This window comes from Colias eurytheme, chromosome 10, assembly GCF_061535395.1.
Source record: "Colias eurytheme isolate Ceu_HAF_F1 chromosome 10, ilColEury1 Martin Lab GWU primary, whole genome shotgun sequence".
NCBI classification, from domain to species: Eukaryota; Metazoa; Arthropoda; class Insecta; order Lepidoptera; family Pieridae; genus Colias; species Colias eurytheme.
In genome coordinates, this window is record NC_142989.1 from 9209660 (window position 1) to 9231850 (window position 22191).

The 22191-nt window shown below is 32.9% G+C and overlaps 3 protein-coding genes across 3 annotated transcripts in view; 1 reads left to right on the forward strand and 2 right to left on the reverse strand.

Annotated features, from left to right (window-relative positions):
- LOC149905365 (uncharacterized) overlaps positions 1–22191 on the reverse strand; it is a 203317-nt gene that overhangs the window by 128571 nt on the left and 52555 nt on the right. The gene's annotated exons all lie outside the window — the stretch shown is intronic.
- LOC149905379 (RWD domain-containing protein 1) lies at positions 1656–4098 on the reverse strand. The gene is made up of 5 exons (XM_090106300.1): positions 3941–4098; positions 3668–3870; positions 2989–3132; positions 2288–2474; positions 1656–1914 (listed from the first exon to the last, which is right to left on the reverse strand). Exons 1-5 carry the CDS (start codon positions 4008–4010, stop codon positions 1802–1804), a joined length of 717 nt encoding a protein of 238 aa, XP_089962426.1. The 5' UTR covers positions 4011–4098; the 3' UTR covers positions 1656–1801.
- aub (piwi like RNA-mediated gene silencing protein aubergine) lies at positions 4418–22167 on the forward strand. The gene is made up of 19 exons (XM_090106053.1): positions 4418–4552; positions 5371–5658; positions 6554–6685; positions 10344–10503; positions 10600–10711; positions 10800–10925; positions 11010–11111; positions 11433–11526; positions 11760–11887; positions 12493–12753; positions 13385–13527; positions 13691–13836; positions 14215–14326; positions 14779–14908; positions 15617–15854; positions 19688–19764; positions 20070–20242; positions 20889–20988; positions 21289–22167. The coding sequence occupies exons 2-19, from the start codon at positions 5373–5375 to the stop codon at positions 21451–21453; spliced, it is 2685 nt and encodes an 894-aa protein (XP_089962179.1). The 5' UTR covers positions 4418–4552; positions 5371–5372; the 3' UTR covers positions 21454–22167.

Below are 22191 nucleotides of genomic sequence, written 5' to 3' on the forward strand. Positions count from 1 at the left end.
GAGAAAAAAAAAGACTCGATTAGTAAAGTATTTCGGTCGCTATCGTGTTAACAAGAAAAAGGATCCGCACATACAGACACACGGACGTCCAAGACAGAACTTTTTTAAACTGTTTTTTAACTAGTTTAAATAACAAAAATGACATCAAAAATATCATGAACGTTAAAAATAGTGTTTTTTCTTAATATGTGTGTGTATGTATTATCTTACAAGTGCAATGTATGATACATAAAGACATTTTAAGTTTGAAAAATCAGATGTTTGCGCGAAGTGACAGTAGTACCCACCTCAACGCTTCGCTTATGAGGCGTGCAATATTTATAAGAAGTTTTCTGTTTTAAATTCCTATTTAGGACAAAAAATGTGACTGTGTTATATTATAATTGAAAATGTAAATCACGTTTATCTTTCTATTGTTACACGCATAATATATACACAAGTTATTATTTATTATCTACTATTGTGTTTATACTATACTGCTTTCTTGTATTTTATTGTTATTTCTTGTTCATAATTCCTTACTTATTTTGTATGTTTTCATATGAATGAAATTGTACGAGAGTTAACATAGTTGTTGTAAACGTATGTGCAATATGGTATTTATTTGTATGTTAAGAGCTAGCGCGCACGAGCAACTTTGTCTCCGCAACTATTTTGTCTCTCCCATCAATTGTATGGGGAGTTGCGTCCCTACGTGCGCGCACTTTCATACTAGCCCATGGGTGGAGCTCTAAGGATATATCTAATCCAAGCTGTAAAAAATTATATGAATAATGATAGTTTTGTTTTAAAAATAGTTACAAACATATCCCTTGTTAATTAACTTCTTCTAATAGGACATCTTAAGTACTAAAACCTTCATTTCTTGTGTTCAAGACTGCACTTTGTAAATATACCTATTAATGATATTGCTAATTTTACTATAGTCTATAAAAGTGTTAGATAATTAAATGTATGTGTTAAATTTGTTTGCACGATTTCCGTTATTCTATATTGATGTATTTTGTTGTGATGAGCTTTTTTTATTAAAAATTATAAAAAATATTTGGATGTTTTCTTGTCTAGTTATTAAATAAAACTATGGATGAAATAAAATATGTTTTAATATCAAAATTTCATAACTTAGAGACACGGGTAATTTTTCGTACTTATTTTAATGATGACGATGAAATGTATCGATGCACAAAAAAAATTCCTTTTTATAAAAAAAAAATAAACAAGAAAGGACGAAGCTTATACGTAAAATGTATACATATTACATAATATTCTATGACATCACTATGGTCAACTTAAATACGAAGCTAAAACGCTGAGAATAACAGTAAAATTTTGATGTACGTATATCACATGCTGACATTCAAATTGCATAAAAAAAAACAAAAAAGCAATTTCTTGTAAAACAGATTTCAAGAAACATGGGAAAGGAATATGGAACAAGTGTTATGTAAAAAATAATAGATACATGAGCCAATAAATTAACATTGTGTAGTAGAATTACAATAACCATAAATAAAGTGTAAAAGTTTTTGACTAACAATTTTTTCTTCTATTTCTGTATTTGATTTGATTATTTAAACTGTGCACTATCATTGGCATGTTCAGATTAAATATTTTAAATATGTAGTCTACGATCATACTAGGCGTAATAAAAAAACTTTAAAACATCAATCGTGTATTAAATTCGTTAATATTATTGCTGACGGCTTGTTATTAATACAACTTGCATTCCTTTACATTACCTTGTAGCACTTTATTCACGCGATTTTCGGCCTTGCTCACTTATACATAAAGTTCTCTTTCACTAATCACTCTCACTACCACTCTGTCCGGGAATGTAGTCTTCGTCATCCTCATCAGAAATATCTAGATCATCAAGATCTTGGAAGAGAGACTCGTCGACTTTAACAGCATCACCTGTAATCAAGGAACAATAATTTGTAGCAATATTTTTATTAGAAACACGTTTTCACAAAGACAAAACACGTGGCGAAAAATTTGTTTTAATTGTAAAATATACAGTACAGTTTATAACATAATATACACATAGCTAACAAACACCGAATACAATTTTATCATTTTTATAGATTAAAAAATATACCACGCAATTTTCACAATTTTGTTAAATTTTTTTTGTCACAATTTTGTTGTCTTTTTTATGAAGGTTATAAGAAAATATTTTTTTAATTTTTTTTTTTATTAAATAGTATATCTTACAAACATATTTTGTTGATATATTTCTGTTCTTTACCATTACAAGCTTTGCAATTAAAAAAGAAAATAAACTTACCATCATCAAGGAATTTCAGATCTGACTCATTCAAAGTAGTATCCCTTAAGAATAGCTCTTTCCCTGTGAGTTTTGTCTTATCTTTCGATTCCTTTTCTCTCTTAGCAGGTATACCCATGTCAATCTCAAACTGTTTTCTCCATATCAAAAATGATTCCACAGTAACTCTTGTACCTTCAAATCGTTTCTGTAACCCATAAAAGAGTGTGAACATAATTGAAATAATTAAAAATGTGATAGATTAAGAGTGTTTGTTTGTCATTCTTTCACGTTGCAACCAAGTGAATTTATGGTATGATTTTTTGTAGATTATAGTAAAAAGTCTACTTTGCCAAGAAAATAGGCCATGGGAACATCCATTATGCGCATTAGAATCACTCTTATATTTATAAATTCAGATAGATGGCGCTATATTAACATTGTGGCATGTATGACCAGTTCTGCAAATTTTTTTAAACCATGCGAGCAATACTGTCGATTACATTTCTTTTAAGAACAATATTAAATTAAATTTAAGATTCATACAACTTATTTTATGAGATGTGATAATTCTATTTTAAAAATGGTTATAACTTTTATTTTACTACTTTTATTTATATAGACTTGAAAAGGTTTGATTAATAAATCTCTATATCTTACAAATATATACACATAAAACATAACCCTACTTTTCCTTGGCCAAAGATATAAAAAAAACTAACCATTTCAGCTTCTTCATCTGCCTTTTTCTTTGCCAAGATCTGTTCTTCTCTTTGTTTCTTAATAAAATCCCACTTCTCATTAAGCCACTCTTGACCAGCGGAAACCAATGTGAAGATCATAACCATGCCAACATTTTCTTTTCCCTGAAGTTCCAATAATACATAATTAGTACCAAAATTATTACATGCTAAAATAAATACTAAGTAGTTAGTATTTTCTTAATGCCTGTTGATAAGGTGCATTGGGGTAATTCCGGCCACGGGGTAAATACGTATAAGTTCAATTAATATGTAACTAGTGATAGATTAAGCACATATGTATGCTAATAATATCAAACCTATATATCTTCATGTCCTTACTTCACTCTGAAGTGGTATTCACAATCTTCTGAATTACCCCTCATCCGAAATTCCCCCAATGCACTTATACTGCATTTGAAAATATAAGATTATTACAAAAAACTATATATGTATTACCTATTCACATTGAACACATTAAAATGTCGACTTGTCTGGTTCATCGGCAGATAGGGTTGTTTTTTAAATAAAATGAATTGTTTTTGAATTATTAAATAAAATAATCTAATATTTTAAAATGGCATACTATATGTATATTCACACATTCATTGAGACATAACTATCATATAAACAGTCGAAATGTTAGACTTTAATCACATACCTGTTCTATTAAATGTTCTAATAATTCATTTTTGTCGACTACATCATCGAAATTTTCTTCATTAGAGACTTCTACGACAGGCAGTTCTTCAGGATATTTTGCAGTGTATGTAAAGACTAGTTCACATGCTAATCCGTCACCGTCATCATAACTTTCCGATTTTATTGGAATACTAAATTTGTGAAAGGGCTCAACCTGTAAAACTGCAAATATTTTATAAAATTATCTGGATATGTCTGGTGTAAAATTATCAACTGTGTAAGAAAAGCTTACTTTGCATATCACCGCAATAGATAGAATCTAAGGCCTCTACTTCACTAGCTTGTTCATACTGAAAATCCATGTTTCTGGATTGTAATTATTTAATAGTTTTCAATGAATTAGGCTAAGCACTAAGCAGTTTGAACAACAGTCAACAATCCATTTTGAGTTTTTGACATGATAACAGCTGATAATTTATAGGTTATCCATAAATCATAGAGTAAAAAAGATAATAAAGGTCCGACCAAGATATTTACACTCTTTAAACTCTTTTTTTTAATAATTTGTTTGTCTCTTAATTTTATTTAGCCAAGGTCATTTAATTGGAAAGAGACAATTTTGCAGTGGTTTCTCTGTCTACGGCGGGAACGCTCTCTTGGATCGTTTTATCGCCATAGTGCACAGTCTAGAGATTGATACATTGTTTATGGTAGATCCGTAGCAAAGAATTCACACTAACTTCACAACACTCGAAAGTTATAAATAGAACCCAATGACAAATAACACGTTATTTCCTGGTTATTTCTCTTCGAAAATTTGTTGTTTGTATTGGATATACTAGTTGCTTGTTTAGACTATAATATTCTCCACTGAGTTTATCAATAGTGTTGAAATTTTAATAAGGTAAACAATTAGTTATTGAGGATAAGATCACGCAGATTAAATTACATAATTTTTATAATCCGAACCCTTCCAAATTTACCAAGCATCATGTTCGCTGCGACTTTTCCTTTTCTTGTTCATAATTATTTATATAGGATAGTAATTATTGTGATAATAATGCAAATCTCTTCGTAATGTTTATTTTCCCACATAATAGCTGGCTTGGAAATTTAGGATTCCGATTTTTTCATTGTAAACCAACTTATTCTTCAAAGTTCCCCGCTCGACGCCATATTTAAAAATTAGTTTGTAAAAATATACGAACAACCTAGGGTAGGTTGTTCGTATATTTTACTTAGGTAATTAGATATTATAGTTTTTAAATAAATTTAATTGTTATAGGTACTTAATTTGTGAAAAAATTGTTTCTGTATACCTATTCTGTTTTGTAGTATATTATCCGTTTTCACAAGAAGTTTCAAAAGTTTATAAAAGTTGAACTTGAAAAGTTTTTGTATGAAAATATAATAAGGCTATATAATTATAAATCTGTTTCAGATAATATATTATGGTGTATGTATATATTATACTATATATTGGATTCTTTATTATGATAATAGTTAAAATTTATAATTGACGCCATTTGTAATAATATCGGAAATGATGATTTATAAAATTATCATCACATTTGCAAACTGCGTATTTCATGAATGAGCATGGTACATTGTCGTGAAATTTCTTTCCTTTTATTAACTTATAAAAATTTAAATATTCAACGTTCCATATTTTCAAATATAGAATAGAAGTTTCAAAGTTGTTAAATTTAATATTTTCTGCAGTCATGGCTGATCGTGGTAGAGGCAGAGCTCGGGGCCGAGCAGGACGCGGGGGAGACGGGGGAGCCCCACCGCCGCGTCGGCCGGGCGAACAGATGCAGGCGGGTCCTGCGCCCCCGAGGCCGCAGCCCCCTTCAGCCTGGGGACCACCCACTGTGGCCCCTCCAGTGCGGGCTGGCGTGCCCAAACCTTCGGATACAGCTGGTCGAGCTTCTCACCGTTCAACTCCATCTACTCATGCGCATCCTGGAGATATCGACATACAACAAGAAATGCAAAAGCTCGATTTGGGTATGGATAGAATCAAGAAGCTTATATCTAATACACTGGAAAGTTAGGTGTGAAAGGGATAAAAAAACATACAGGCGTCATTCAACGTCATATTTTCTTGTTACAAGCTAATGGTCATAGTGAAATCTCCAGTATTAGATACTAGCCGCTCCGCGCGGTTTCACCCCCGTGGCTCCTCTCCTGTTGGTCGTAGCGTGATGGTATATAGCCTATAGCCTTCCTCGATAAATGAGCTATCTAACACCGAAAGAATTTTTCAAATCGGACCAGTAGTTCCCGAGATTAGCGCGTTCAAACAAACAAACTCTTCAGCTTTATAATATTAGTATAGATAAGCTTCTTGGATAGAATGATTGAATGAGTTTGTTCTTGGACACAATATAATATGATAGCAAGTACTTAACTAAGTTAAGTTTACATGTAAAGTAAATTTATCTTGGCTGTAATAAATAATCCCATCCATTGATGTGATTTTCTAAGAATCACGCTGGTGCAAATGTATTTTTGCAAGGCAATATATTTTGCGAGTTGAACAATGCATTATTGTCAATTCTGCGAAATGTGATATCTCTAAAATGAATGAACATAACTCGCTATACAATTTAAACTCATAACCATTATATAGTTTATCTTGTTTCTTCAAAGGACTGTTTGTTTTTTATTTCCTGTTTTTAATGTGATAATAACGTTTTTAAAATCGTTTTAGTCGGGTGACATGTTCAGAAACTTGTGTCACACCAAAACCTCACGAGCGCGATCGCAGGTATAACGAGAGAGAGACGGACCGATCTCCCGTCTCATCTCGAGAGCTGCCACCAAATAAGACGTTATCACGTAAACATCTTGATCGTAAACCTACTTTACAAACAACCAAATGTATGATATATTGTTAAAGGTAAACCAGAGCATGGTGGTGGCGATGCAGGCATGGTAGTGGGTCGTGGAGCTCGCCGCGGTGGAGGCCGAGTCCTGCCTGAGCAGATGACAGTATTGCGCACTCGACCTGCTCAAATCACATCAAAGAAAGGTATTCAAACTCAAACTCAAACATTTATTCAATTAGACTTCTTTGAGAAGCACTTTTGAAATGTCAATACATATTTTTTACATTTACCACCGATTCGGAAAGCAGTACCTATGGAGAAGATATTTAGAACATGCTTCTATTTGTTCCACCTGTGTGTTAGTTAACCGACTGACTAGGTTTTGGTTTTAATGGATAGATTTAATTCAAACTTTGTACACTTATTAAGGATTGGTACAATTACAATAGTTTCATGAGCTTAAGCATATATAGCTTAAAAAACTAAAAACAGTTTTATTATTATCACATTTGAATTGTATGAAAAAGTTACGGATAATATGTAATGAAATAGTACAAAAAATAACAAACATACACACACATATAGGTGATTGTTCAGATGATGTGGACCTAAGAAATCATTTGTAGTTAAATTTATTGCTTAACTAGATTTCCGCCCGCGGCTTCGCCCGCGTTTGCAAAGGAAAACCCGCATAGTTACCGTTCCCGTGGGATTTCCGGGATAAAAACTATCCTATGTGTTAATCCAAGTTACCCTCTATATGTGTGCTAAATTTCATTGTAATCGGTTCAGTAGTTTTTACGTGAAAGAGTAACAAACATCCATACATCCATGCATCCTTACAAACTTTCGCCTTTATAATATATATATTAGATATATGTATTAGAATAGAATATTCACAGTCCCTACTATTATATGCATTATAATTAAGTTCTCATCTATCCAAAACAATAATAAGCATTAATTTGAAACTTTGTTATAGTATCTTTTACCCTCTTATCATCAAGAATAAGATCACAGTTACATTATTAGTGCAGTTGTGTATGATCTATTGAAACTATAGATCATCTCAAATAAATAATCATCAAATATCAATGAATTCTTATTTCTTTCCACAAAGAACCTTTCCTTTTCTTATGATCTTGAAATTGTTAAACAAAGTTTTGTAATATAGGACAGACTATAGGATTTTAATTTTTAAACATAAAATATGTACCATGAATTATTATTGTTTATAGTAGTTATCATTGTCTTTTAACAACTCATGTTAGATTGTGGTTTTGGCTGATAATTTGTTAGAATTATTATAATATACCTCGATAAGGCATGTTTCTGAATATAAATACATATTATGTGGGCATTATATTGTATTCTAAAAATTTCTCACCAATTTTTTTAAGTGTTATCTGCAAGGAATTTTTATCTTATTTCAGTTACATTTTAATAAAGCTTAGATTTGTTTGCGTTAACTAGTAATAATAACAACATAATATCGGCCTAAGTAGGATTTGGTACAATTTTCTATGCATCTGTGTTTTTATTACACGCTTTATATTAGCTTCACCTGTATGTTTGTAACCGACTTCTTTGGGCGCGATTTTGACCCACTTTAAACGGCCAGATTTCGTTCAAACTTTGTAGATTTATTTAGGACCGATGACAATACACTAATTTGATAAAATAAATAATAGTTAAAAAAAATAAAAAACACGCGTTTTATAGAAAACCGAACTAAAAGCGTGTTTTTTAGTTTTTTTTAACTATTATTATTGACATTATTAACATTATGAAGGTGTCATGAAACATATAAGAATTTAAAATCATAACCCTGTGGTTACTGTCTGTACAGTACCTACTGTAGAGTTAATCTATGTAGGAGGACTATGTATTATTATATCCAATTCACTTATACACATTCTTTTATGGTATCGCCACAACATTTCTATTATTTGGTATGAATCTGCTGTATTCCAAAAACATATATGTAACTATTTTCAGGTATGTTAGGAAACTAAACTCGAAAGTAAGGTTAAAGTGTAAGTTTGAAACAATTTATTGGTTTATATGTTATCCCCCATTCTTCTCGAGCCAGTCCATTGCATAGACATGTCTTTATAACCACAGTAGTGGGACCTGCAATATTAATTGTGTAATTCACACAGTTTTCATGACCCATTCCTTTTATTCGGGAAATTTCTAATATTATTTAACTTTTTTTCATTATCATATTTATTCAATGTCTGGTACATTTTGGAGCACTGCCTGTCATCTGCTTGGTGGTGGCTTGCTAAACCACTGCATAACTTATATTTAGTAAAATTATGTACAGGTTAATTGTCTGTAATTGTTTTTATACTGCACTAGATCCTTGCACAATGCACATGTAATCGAAATTTACAGTTACAATTTATATAAGAGCTAAAAATGGTTTTTGTATAATATCTTGCTTTAAGACTTGAAGATGCAAGATCTCAAATAAAATGTTTTTCAGTCTTATGTTGAAAATACTTTTCATAATTTTTTGTTGTTTATTTTTATTCCTGTAAGTCGTCTTTTGGCTCTTTGTATGTTAAATTTCTTATAATCCTGCAAAATTATTGCATTTAATTTCTATCAATATGTTACAACTTACAACCAAAAACCGATAATGTTCATTGAAAAAATGCCTCAAAACGCCTCACAGGCCTCGTTGCAAAATTCGTGTCGTGGCTGATGTGCTTCGCATAATAACGAGCTTAATAACTATAGTCTATAACAAAAGATCCTTTCTGATTCCACACTATCATATAATCATCATGCTATACATGATGTTGAAAGTAGTGAATGATATATAATAATAATTATAATAATTCATTTATTTATTGAACATCCTTGGTCCACTTGTTAGTAACAATATTCTTATCCTAGGTTAGTAACAATACAAATTTTATATATTATATATTATATTGTAATATCTTTATATCACGACGCGGTTGGCGCAGTGGTAAAGTAACTACCTACTGAGCCAACGGTCCCGGGTTCGATCCCCGGTCAGGGCAAATATTTGTGTGATGAACTCAATTATTTGTTCTTGGGTCTGGGTGTTATTATCTATATATATGTATTTATTAAATATTATATATTTTATCGTCGCCTAGTACCCACAACACAAGCTTTAATTGAGCTTACTGGGGGACTAGGTCGATTTGTGTAATAATGTCCTATAATATTTATTTATTATTATTAGACATCGGATTATATGCACTAACAAAATGCCAAAATATGCATGCAAATATGCACTAAAAAAGGCCGAAATATGCACTAAAAACGACTGATATGCCTAAAATATGCACAATACAAAATTAAAAAACCTTTATTATTTTTATATATTTAAATCAAAGATTGTACAAAAACATTGAAATTTTTCTTGAAAGTATAGTTTTTGTGCCAATATACAATTAAGCATTTTTAACAAAATTTCGAGCGCAAATTTGTGACGTTTGTCACCCGCGAGCCCAGTGTTGCCACCTTACACGGGCTAAATCTAGCCCTTTTTTGGAATTCAACCCATGTTTTAAGTTTTTAGCCCCAAAAGGGGCTATCTAGCCCTATTTTGAATGGCTCAAAATTTACTTAAAATGGAGCCCATTTTGTAATTTTTTGCCATTTTACCATGCCAAAATAGGGTTTGTTTACTCGCTGAGCGTTCTGATTGGCTAATAAATGTTAATCGACCAATCAAAACTCCCGCTACTTAACGAAATATGCACGATTGGGGAAAAAGGCTAAAATATGCACTAACGCCGTAATTAGAGAGTTTTATGCATTTGCATATGCAAATATGCAAATGCATATAATCCGATGTCTAATTATTATCAACAGGTAGCACAGGGACACCATTGGACCTGATTGCAAACTACTTCACTGTGGAGACTACACCCCAGTGGTGTCTCTACCAGTACCATGTAGAATTTAACCCAGAGGAGGATCGTACTTTCGTACGCAAGTCCCTCTTGAAGATACATATGGTTAAATTTGGAGGGTAAAGTATTTTTTACAAATAAATCATTAGTTATTAAAAAATATGAAATTTTATTTTATGTATATACAAGGGTTTTTATGTATGGTTTTATTACAGGTATCTCTTTGACGGAACCTCAATGTACACAGCAAAGAAATTGCCACAAGACAATATGGAATTCTACTCTGAGAGAAAGAATGATGGAGAAAAAATTAGAATTCTTGTAAAAGTATGAAAAAAAGAATTTATATTAACTGTTAACTGTACTTTATAATCTTGTGCGTAAATGACCTAATATTTTTAAATAATATTTTTAGCTCATCTGCGCTGTAAGCCCGGGAGATTATCACTACATACAAATCTTCAATTTAACCATTCGCAAATGCTTCTATTTGATGAATTTGCAATTAATGGGTAGGGATTTCTTCGACCCAGACGCAAAGGTAAAGTAAAAGAAATAAGAAAGTAATTATATTCTTTCTTTTGTTATATATATTTGAAACTGTATATAAAAACAAATATTTTAGGTGGACATACCCGAGTACAAGCTGCAAATATGGCCTGGATATAAAACAACAATAAATCAGTATGAAGACAGGCTCCTGATGGTGACTGAAATTACACATAAGGTAAGATTCAAACTTTATTATTTATCTGTAACAATATCTATAATATTTTAAGAACGATGCAAATTCCATGCGTGTTGTAAATTACGCGAAAAATTATGTGTGTTAGCTATAAGGTTACTTTCTTAGCCACTCTAAACTCTAAATATCTTTCTTTTACCTTCGATAGCATGGAATAGATTGCTGTTAAGTTATAAGGTTGCCACTTGCCTTGTGTACTATGTCAATGCCTTGTGTCTAAATATTCAAAACAAATAATTTTTAATTTGGTTACTTTTTATTTTTATTTCATGATTTCAATGTGTTTTTTTTTTTGGCAATTAGATCTTGCGTTTGGATACAGTTCTACAAATGTTACGCGAATACGCATCCACAAAAGGCGCGAACTATAAAAGGAGCTTTGTTGAAGATGTCAGTGGTGAGTACAAACAGCCTCTATAACAATTCATTTAAAGGAACATAGATTTAAGGCCATGAATGAATGAATTTAAATTCTTAGCAATTATCTGAAACAAGTACCTATAAAACAGCCTAGGTGAAATGTTTGAATTTTGGTTGCAAAATTGTTATATTTCTGTTGGTAATTTGAAGTTAAGCAAATATAATTGAATTTTTACAAGCAAGTTTGTTATTATTATTTATACATTTCAGGCCAAATTGTAATGACTGATTACAACAAAAAGACCTACAGAGTAGATGATGTAGCATGGAATGAGACTCCAAAGTCAACATTTAAAATGAAAGATGAGACTATTAGCTATCTTGATTATTACAACAAGGTAATTTTTCATTTTTATTTAATAACTACAACATTAAGTCAGTGTTTATTTTTGTAACAAAAATAAGTATTCATTGTTGTTTCTATTGCATTGTTTGTACTATTTTCATTCCAGATTCTTATCAAACACACAATACATGTATTAAATTAACAATGTCCATTAATTAAAACACACCACACACACTTTCATATGCAGACAACTTCACTATAGTCTTCACTGGAACATGCTTCCTGAATCTGTGTTCCCCGATGAGTACAATATGGGGGTCTTCAAGAGGAGAGTGAACAGATACATTCTAGGGAAGCACGCTCCATCTTAGGCCACATCTCAGCTTACCATCAGGCGAGATCGTGGCCAAGCGCTCCCCTATAGCAGCTTAAAAAAAAAATGTATGCGTGTACTAGAGTACACACGTAAGAAGTGAAACTTCTTTATGACCTTAAAAATGTCACGAGTATGGCGTAACGCAAAAATGTCACGCGTACGGCGTAACGCAAAAATGTCACGCGTACGGCGTAACGCAAAAATGTTACACAAAATTTTTGATAAAGAAGTTTCACTTCAAAAAGTCTGAGTGGTTTATAACAAATGCAATTACATTACAGAAATACAACATCCGCATATCGGACCCGAACCAGCCGCTGCTGATATCGCGCTCGAAGCCGCGCGACATCCGCGCCGGTATGCCCGAGCTGGTGTACTTGATCCCAGAGCTGTGCCGGCAGACCGGGCTCTCTGATGAGATGCGGAACAACTTCCAACTTATGCGCTCTCTAGCTGTCCACACTAAGATCGGACCGGACGTGCGCATACAGAAGCTGATGCAGTTTAACAGGCGTCTGACGCAGACCAAGGAGGTTGTACAGGTTAGTAAAGAATCATCTTAATATATATATAAATCTCGTGTCACAATGTTTGTCCTCAATGGACTCCTAAACCACATAACCAATTAAAATAAAATTCACACACCACGTGCAGTTCGATCCAACTTGAGAAATAGGATAGTTAAAACATGTAGGTACCCACAGTGAAGCCGGGGCGGACCACTAGTATTTCAATATTCTTGTTGTCGTTTTGGCGTGAATATGTTTGTTACTTTCAAATATATCCTCATATTGTTCACACATACGCAGATTTCCACAGATAGAATGTTATACCAATCACTCAGTTAATAAGTACCTACTGCTTAATTTTGATTGTTTCAGTCACTACATTTGCTTTCAAACTAATTTGTGATGATGGTGTGTGGGTATACTTGTATTTTATCTATAACTAGCGGTCCGGCCCGGCTTCGCCCGTGGTACATATTTACATTTTCTCTACACAAGAACCATTCGCGTACTTCAAGGAATATAATTAAAAAAAAAAATTATCGAAATCGATCCACCCGTTCGCGCTTGATGCCGTGACCAAGGAAAACGGGTTTCATTTTTATATACATAGATATATAATGTTATAAAATGCATGTCCTATATTTTTTTTGTTGTTTTATAACAGGAGCTCGGATCCTGGTCCCTGAGGCTGTCGAATGACCTGGTGCGCTTCAAGGGAAGACAATTGCCGCCAGAGAACATTGTCCAAGGTGGTAATGCTAGATACCGCGCCGGTGACACCACAGAAGGCTGGACAAAGGATATGAGGTTTGTAACTATACAATTGATTACCCTTACTTTCTGATTGTGTAATTCTTCTTTTTTAGATTGAAAACTAAAACACTACTTCTCTTTGTTTACTTTTGCAATTTTGTCAATTAAAAGTTATTGATTGCTTTCTTTTTCAATATAATATGTATTATTCCACCAGATCGAAACACTTGCTAACAATAGCGAGCGTACCATCGTGGGTGGTGATAACCCCGGGCCGGCAGCAACGCGACTCGGAAGGGTTCGTCGAGCTTATTATGAAGACTGGGAGCGGCTGTGGTTTCCGCTTGCCTAGACCGGAGATTGGTAAGATTGAAGCGATTGTGTAGTTTGATAGGAAATTGAGCTTTTAAAGTGATTGTATTTTATTTTTTTATAGGGAATTGAGCTTTATTACTATATGATAGAAGTTATACATGAGATGGGTAAATTATGAATCATAAATACTAAAATCATAGACTCTGTATGTTTTTAATCACAAAATATTTATATTATGTAAAATGTTAATTTGATTACACAATCAGCCTAGCCTTGTTTCTAGTTCATCAACAATTAAACAATAAAATATAAAGAATAAACTGCATACTTTACTTTACTTTACTTTATTATTAAGATAAATTTCAATTTCAATCTTATGAGATAACATCAAACTTTAATATTACTATTGTTTATTTTCTCTTATAGTTACACTGCAAAGGGACTCGTCAGGCGACTACGCCAATATGTGTGAAAACGTGATTGCCCGCAAGAATCCCGCTATGATGCTCATTGTTTTAGCGAGAAATGCTGGAGACAAGTATGTTGATTATTGAAATTGATATTTTGGTTTTATGGCATTAAAATGCTTTATAAATATAAATTTATAAAGAATAGAAAAAATTCGATCACGAGGCGGGACTCGAACCCGCATCCTTTCGCGCCATTCCATGGATGCGGATTCGAGTCCCGCCTAATGATCGAATTTTTTCTTTTCTTTATAAATTTATATTTATGTTGATTATATTATTTATTGATATAATTTTAATATGTAGGCTTGGAATATAAAATGGATAATTTTATTAATTTTCAAGTTACATTATGTAATATGAAGAGACTATATTTTGCTCTGTTCGCTAGATAAACAATAAATCAATCAAATAATATGGACTTTAAAGAAATAAAACAACCAAAGCCATGTTTATATTTATTTTAATATTCATCTAAACAGTAAATACTTCACTTATTAAAATACAATGTTTTTACAAACAGATACGAGGCAATAAAGAAGAAATGCACAGTAGACCGTGCTGTGCCCACTCAAGTGGTGTGCGCTAGGAATATGACGAGCAAATCTGCTATGTCCATCGCTACCAAGGTCGCCATACAGATGAACTGCAAGGTTTGTGAAATTCAAATAATATATTTTTTATGAAATTGTTTCTGTGTACGATATTGTCGGTTTTGAATTGTTTGTATGTGGAAAAATGTTGGAACATAGAAAAGTTAATACTTTTTCTATAGTTATAAACTTGATTAAAAGTTAAAACAAATCTCAGGTATCATAGGCAGTGTATAATAATGCTCAGCATAAAGTATTATCAAGGTCAAATAAGTTTCTTATAATTTCACCATATTACCTTTGCTCTTTCATTATCAACTTTATGCTCACCACTATGTCATATTGAATTTCTGAATTCTGAATGTGCCTATAAATCGAGGTATTTTGTAAAGTAGTCAAAAGAACACCTCATCTTCAACTAGCCTTAGTCTTTAGTTAGTTTAGTTACAAACAGATAATCTGCACAGATAACAACAGTGACCATAGACCATTTTATTTTTGTCCCTAAAACGTGCATCTGTTATGTCTATGGTCACTTATGTTGTTGTGCATTAGGGCGTATTCAGAAAGAAAGCTTGAAACTTATAAGCGCTTATCGGCGCTTGTCATGTTCATATATTTTCCTGTCAGTGCTGGTAACCCGCGCAGGAAAATATATGAACATGACAAGCGCCGATAAGCGCTTATCGGCGCTTATAAGTTTCAAGCTTTCTTTCTGAATACGCCCTAATAAAAGTGACCATAGACTAAACTATAATGTTCTAACAGATGGGCGGCGCACCATGGACAGTAGACATCCCACTACCCACTCTAATGGTAATTGGCTATGACGTGTGCCACGACACGCGTTCAAAGGAGAAAAGTTTCGGCGCGTTCGTAGCGACGCTCGACCGGCAGATGACGCAGTACTACTCTGCAGTGAACGCGCACACTTCGGGTGAAGAGCTGTCTGCGCACATGGGCTTCAATATAGCGAGCGCGGTGAAGAAGTATAGAGAGAAGAATGGTTAGTACTTGTTATATACACTCATTGTGGTGGGCTACGTGTGCCATGACGCAGTACTACTCTGCGAAGAGCTGTCTGCGCACATGGGCTTCAACATTGCGAGCGCGGTGAAGAAGTATAGAGAGAAGAATGGTTAGTACTTGTTATATACACTCATTGTGGTGGGCTACGTGTGCCATGACGCAGTACTACTCGGCGAGGAGCTGTCTGCGCACATGGGCTTCAACATTGCGAGCACGGTGAAGAAGTATAGAGAGAAGAATGGTTAGTCATCATCGTCATCAGCCCATATACGTTCCCACTGCTGGGACACGGGCCTCCTATGGTTAGTCATCATCGTCAGGCCATAATCCACCATACTGGCCGAATGCGTGTTGGTGGATGACACATGTCGTCGAACTTTTGATTCTTCTACATGTCGGATTCCTCACGATGTTTTCCTTCACCGTTCGAGCAGTGGTGATGTTACAACATGCGCAGATAAATTGAAAAATCAATTTTATTTCCTGTGCGCTCGCCCGGTCTCGAACCCCGGACTTATGGATTCGAAGTCCGAGGTCTCACCACTGAGCCACCACTGCTCTCACTGAATGGTTAGTACTTGCTGCTATACAGGGTGTAATCGTTAAGTGTGCACAAGCGATTATTTCGTAACTATTGCAGATATCAAAAAACTTTATACTGATATCGAAAGTACTTAACCTAATGAGTAAAATGGCCATAATAAATTTTTAAAAATAAAACGAGAAATATCTTAAAAATTAACTTGAAACCCTTCCATACATTTAGTATGAGATAGGAATATCCCATGTACATTTAAGGGCTTGGTCTAGTAGTGCAAACAAATGCATCCTGTCATCCTATATGTAAATAATACAAATGTACTAAGGGAAAGTTGCTCCACTTAATTTTTAAAAATTAAATCATTCGTATAATTTAATATTCGTAATAAGTACCAAAAATGACAATTTGAAACAATTTTCGTGAAAATTACACCGGGTGATTTTTTTTTATCAGTACACAAAATTTGCGAATACTTTCTATTGATATCTTCAACTTCATGTTTATATAACTGATCAACTTTTACAAAGAAATTTGGACGAAATGCATAACTCTATACATTTTTTTCGACATATGTTTCTTAGTGAAAGTTGTTCAGTTTAACTAATAAAACGGATAAACAAATTTTGTATTTAATAAAAAAAATGTAATGCTTGTGTTAAAAAATTATAAAATAGAAAAATACGCAAATGAAAACAAAAGATATTTATTTCTGACTAGCTTCCGCCCGCGACTCCGTCCGCGCGGATGTCAGTCTCCGCGTCTTCTACAGATTTATTATATTATGTGTAATATATATGGATACTGGATACTGGATTTATCTCTTTTTTTTTTTTAATCGCTTGAATGATATAGGATGGGTCCTTGATGGGCATCGAATGCTGAAGTCTCGAATCAATCAATTCTGACAGTAGGCAATTTATGTAAAATCTTGATAATGGTCCATCATTTTATTTTGCCTAAACGTTACATACTTTTTTATATATTCTATTTTTAACGAATTATTCACTCCAGTCCAAACAGCAAATAAGCAGACTTCTGCTTCTGCAACGTTTAGTTGTCCCTGAATTTAGAAAAAATAGTCATGATTCTTATCTATGACAAAAGTGTTATTTTTTGCATTGTATTTCAAATATTAAATTTTTTTTTTTAACCGCATCTTCCGCATTCATGTCTTTTGCCGGAATTAGACATTTAACTTCTACTAGTCCCATTTTCCCTTTTTGATATGGGAGTGTATAAAGTAAATTTTTTAGATATTTCTCGTTATACTTTTAAAAAGTTATTATTGTCATTTTGTTCATTAGGTAAAGTAATTTCGATATCAGTTTTAAGTTTTTTGATACCTGCAATAATAACGTCATAATCGCCTGCACATACTTATCGATTACATTTACACCCTGTATACAATCCACCATCCACATTCATAATGTTTTCCTGTCCTCCTCTCCTTTACGCTGTTCACCGATACATTTTAAATGAGTAAATCTGCTACCACTGAAGGATGTTTCATTGTGATCAGCAAATTTTCACCACTGTTGTCGATTATTTGTTTTTCATTTTTAATCAGCAATTGGGAATCATCAGTTTTGTTTTTTGCAGATTGGTGATGTACCCTAACAATACGTCGAAAAGGGAAAGCATCAACGAATTATCGTTTTCGTCCTCTTTTTTTATTCTTCGTGTCTCTGTTACTTCTGTTTGTTTAGTTCTCAACCCCACTGAATTTTGATGATGTGATGATAATCCATTCGTTTTAATATTGGTACTTAGAGTTTTTTGGTAGTTTTGTAGTTAGACTAAACTAGAAATGGTGGACTAAATTTGTCAGCGCGTCTGTAAGATCAGAATATAAAACCAACATCCTGTATTTAAGTTACAAAATTAATAATCAAACAACATGCCGCTACGTTGAAAATGACTAGAAGAAAAAATTAAAACACCTCGGATCAATTTTGGAGTAAACAAATCATTTTCCCCGTATGGGGATTTCCCCGGATGAACTTGGGAAGTTCAAGTTCTCAATACAAGTTTATATTATATTTCGTATTTCTCAAACGAAAAATAAACATTTTTGGAACTTCAAAAAAATTATATTATAAGAAAATTTATGAGCTTACTTTAGTTTTAAAGAAATATATATACATCCCTTTACTGACACCCCGTAAAATAAAGAAATTGTTGCCAATCACCTTTGCAATCTATTTGGTTTCATTAACTTTATGTTCGAAGATAATTTTTTTTCTAGTAGTTACACGCGTATTTTTTTCGTTTATTTTCCATATCGAAATCAAATGTTTAAAAATACGAATATTTGCACAAAACTAAGATAAAAATAATCAATTAACAAAAATATTAAATTTAATGAAGTAGAGCAACTTTCACTTCGGTATGAAGGAAAATCGAGCGTAGAGCACACGTCAGAACGCTCCGGCCCAAGGAGCGCGACTAAAGAAATTCGCTAGGATTTTTCCTTATTATTTTAAATATTTTTTTAATATTTAAAGAATTATCAAAATTAAAAAAAAAAATTTTTTAAAGGATTAATACTCATTGGTCTTCAACCAACTCGAATAAATTAATGGAAAAAATAACTTTTAGCAGTATTTATCAATCGATTTTGTAAGGCAAAAAATGGGAAATTTAATGAATTTATAACGCTCTAATTAAGAAAATCATAAGTTTTTCGGCAATTGTATTCAGCAGTTTTTAATAACGACTATATAAGGATAATAATGCGCTGATCAGATTATGTAAATTGTAATCGGTTGCAACGTAGTGAGTGCACAAACTTAGCTCGAAATGATTTTGGGGGAAAGAGACTTATCTTGAAGGCCTGATTAAGGTAACATAAAGTAACTTTATAAATGTGAAAAAATTCACGCGCATTGCGTATATAACACTTATTGATAAACAAGAAAAAAAAATTCAGTTTATCATTTCATTAGCCGGGAATAAATTGTCAAATAACTTGTTGAAAACGCAATTTTGCTAGACTGCAGCCTTAATATGAAAGATTTTAGCTTTTTCTTTTTTTTTTTGGTTTTCTGCTTTAATTACTTCGCAATTTTGAAGGGAAGTTTGACTCATTGTTGTGGGCTACGTGTGCATCAACACACGCTCTCAAGGAACGGAGCTTCATGTTATGAGTACAACTGGTGAAGAAATTTTTAAAACATAAAATAATTGGAAAACAACTTTTTACGATAAATAATTTGTTTAATAAGTTTGTATATATTTTATTATTTGCTAAAATTTAATTGCACTTACAGGTGTGCTACCGGGATGCATTTTTATCTACCGTGACGGCGTGGGAGACGGACAAATACCATATGTCTCTAGTCATGAGGTAAGAGAAATTAAACATGATTTTGATTAAAATATTTTATTTATTGTACCACAACATACTTTCTATTCCAATATTATTTATATAGAACATAGATTTGGATTTTAATATATCCTATACAACTTAATTTCATGAATGTTTAGTTCATAATTTTTTCTATCAACATCACGATTTTCGATCGTTTTTCATCTTACCCTGTTAACCCATTGAGCCCCGAACGGCCCGATCGGTCCACGACACAATAGATTTTCTATTGTGTCTGATTCCGGGGCCTGGGTTATTACTAAAGCGTTTATTCGGTCCACCAGGTGGCGGAAATCAAGAAGAAATTAATCGAAATATACGGCGGGCCGAACTTCAAAATGACGTTCGTGATAGTGTCGAAGCGTATCAACACGCGCGTGTTCGTGGAGCGCGGCCGCTCGGGCGAGAACCCGCGCCCGGGGACTGTGATTGATGACGTTGTTACACTGCCTGAACGGTAAGTGCTTTATTTTATTGAGTAAAGTGTATAAATTTATAAATATATAAATATAAATTTATAAAGAATAGAAAAAATTCGATCACGAGGCGGGACCGAACCAGCATCCTTTCGCGCCATTCCGGAGCGGATGCCTGACCAATTCAGCCACTAGTGACCCGCCAGAGCAATCGAATTTGTTCTATTCTTTCAGTTTTATGTGTCTAAGGGACACACCGCGCGCCATCTATATATATAGTTTATTTAAATTTTAGTTTAGTAACTGAATGTTTTTGTAACAAAAAGATTTTCGTGTTTTAGTAACAATAAAGTTTTATAGCTTTTCATTGCTTTGCAAATGAGAAAATTTTAACGAATAGAAAAAATTCCATCACGATGCTATAAAGATATGATAATGGGAGAGATAATAGAAAAGACACTGGTTTGAATCCCGCCTTGTGATTGCTTTTTACTATTTTTCAAAATTTCTGAATATGCTGAGAAATCTCCCGGCAATGATCCCCTCTCAACAAACGAATTTCTACAGTTATTGATAAATTGTAACAAACAAAAAAATAAAACAAAACTGTTCCCTTTATAATATATATTTATATTTATTATTATTAATGAATATATAATTCTAATACAATTGTTCTTCGTTGAACAGGTACGATTTCTTCTTGGTGTCGCAGAATGTGCGCGAAGGTACCATTGCACCAACGTCATACAACGTGATCGAAGATTCGTCCGGCTTGGATCCTGATAGAGTAAGTTATAATTATTATGAGTCAATTTTGTAATTTGAATTCACGTTTCTATATGATTTTTATTTAAAAAATTTACCCACACATATACTCACAAAATTGTATTGACTACTGTACTACTTCAAAATTTCCATTTAAATAATTGATAACTGTCTATATAAAAAGTATTACATTCTACCAAAGGAATGAGTGCATCATTATCTTAGTGATTGATTCAAATATTTCGTCCAAATTACAACAAAAAATATAAGCCAAATTACAACAATAATATATTCGATGGATTTAAATAATATGTTGTTTCAGATCCAACGTCTAACATACAAGCTGACGCACATGTACTTCAACAACTCGGCTCAAGTGCGCGTTCCGTCCGTATGTCAGTACGCGCATAAACTTGCCTTCCTCGCGGCAAACAGTCTGCACGGACAACCGCATTACTCGTTCAACGAAACTTTATACTTTATATAAGCTATAAGGACATTAAAAGCAGAGCTTTACGTTTTTTTTTACCTTTTTTCTATTCATTATTTAGTTAGGTTACTCTGTTCCGTCAGGATCGCCTTATTCGGTCATGATTTTAAGTGGCTAAAGTATTTTTATGTTTAAGCAAATGGCAACTGCAAATTGAAAGTATCTGAACGTAAATCTCACTCAAATTTCAAGTTAACTGTGCATGTGTGTACAATAAAAGACCCACCTAATTATCTACTTAGTAAGTGACTGCCATGATTATTATTTTTAAGTTGGATTAGAATTTAATGCTTTTTTATTGATTAATTTTGCTCATGGCGATACAGCCAGCATTTTCAGTTTATTTTTTTTTTCTTATTTAGAAAGCATAAATACAAATTATGCAAGTCTTAGTGTGTAAAGTGCATTTAAATGTATCGTAGTTAGCATTTAAACTGTGATACGGGTGTTTAATGTAACAAGTCAAATGATACATGTGATATCCAGTATATGGATCTGTTGAGCTATTTTTTCATAAGATAGTTATTGACGGCATTGTAATAGAATTAAGAATTAGGCTAAGAAAAAAAACATTGTTTTGACTTTTCAAGTTTTTTAAATCTATGACCTCTTAGGTCAAGTATCCTACCAATAAGCGAAGAAAGATCCTATTGTTACATTTCTATAGATTTAAGGTTTTGTTACTATTTTTTAATAAAGATTACTTTCGTATTAATGCTTTTTATTTACAACTAG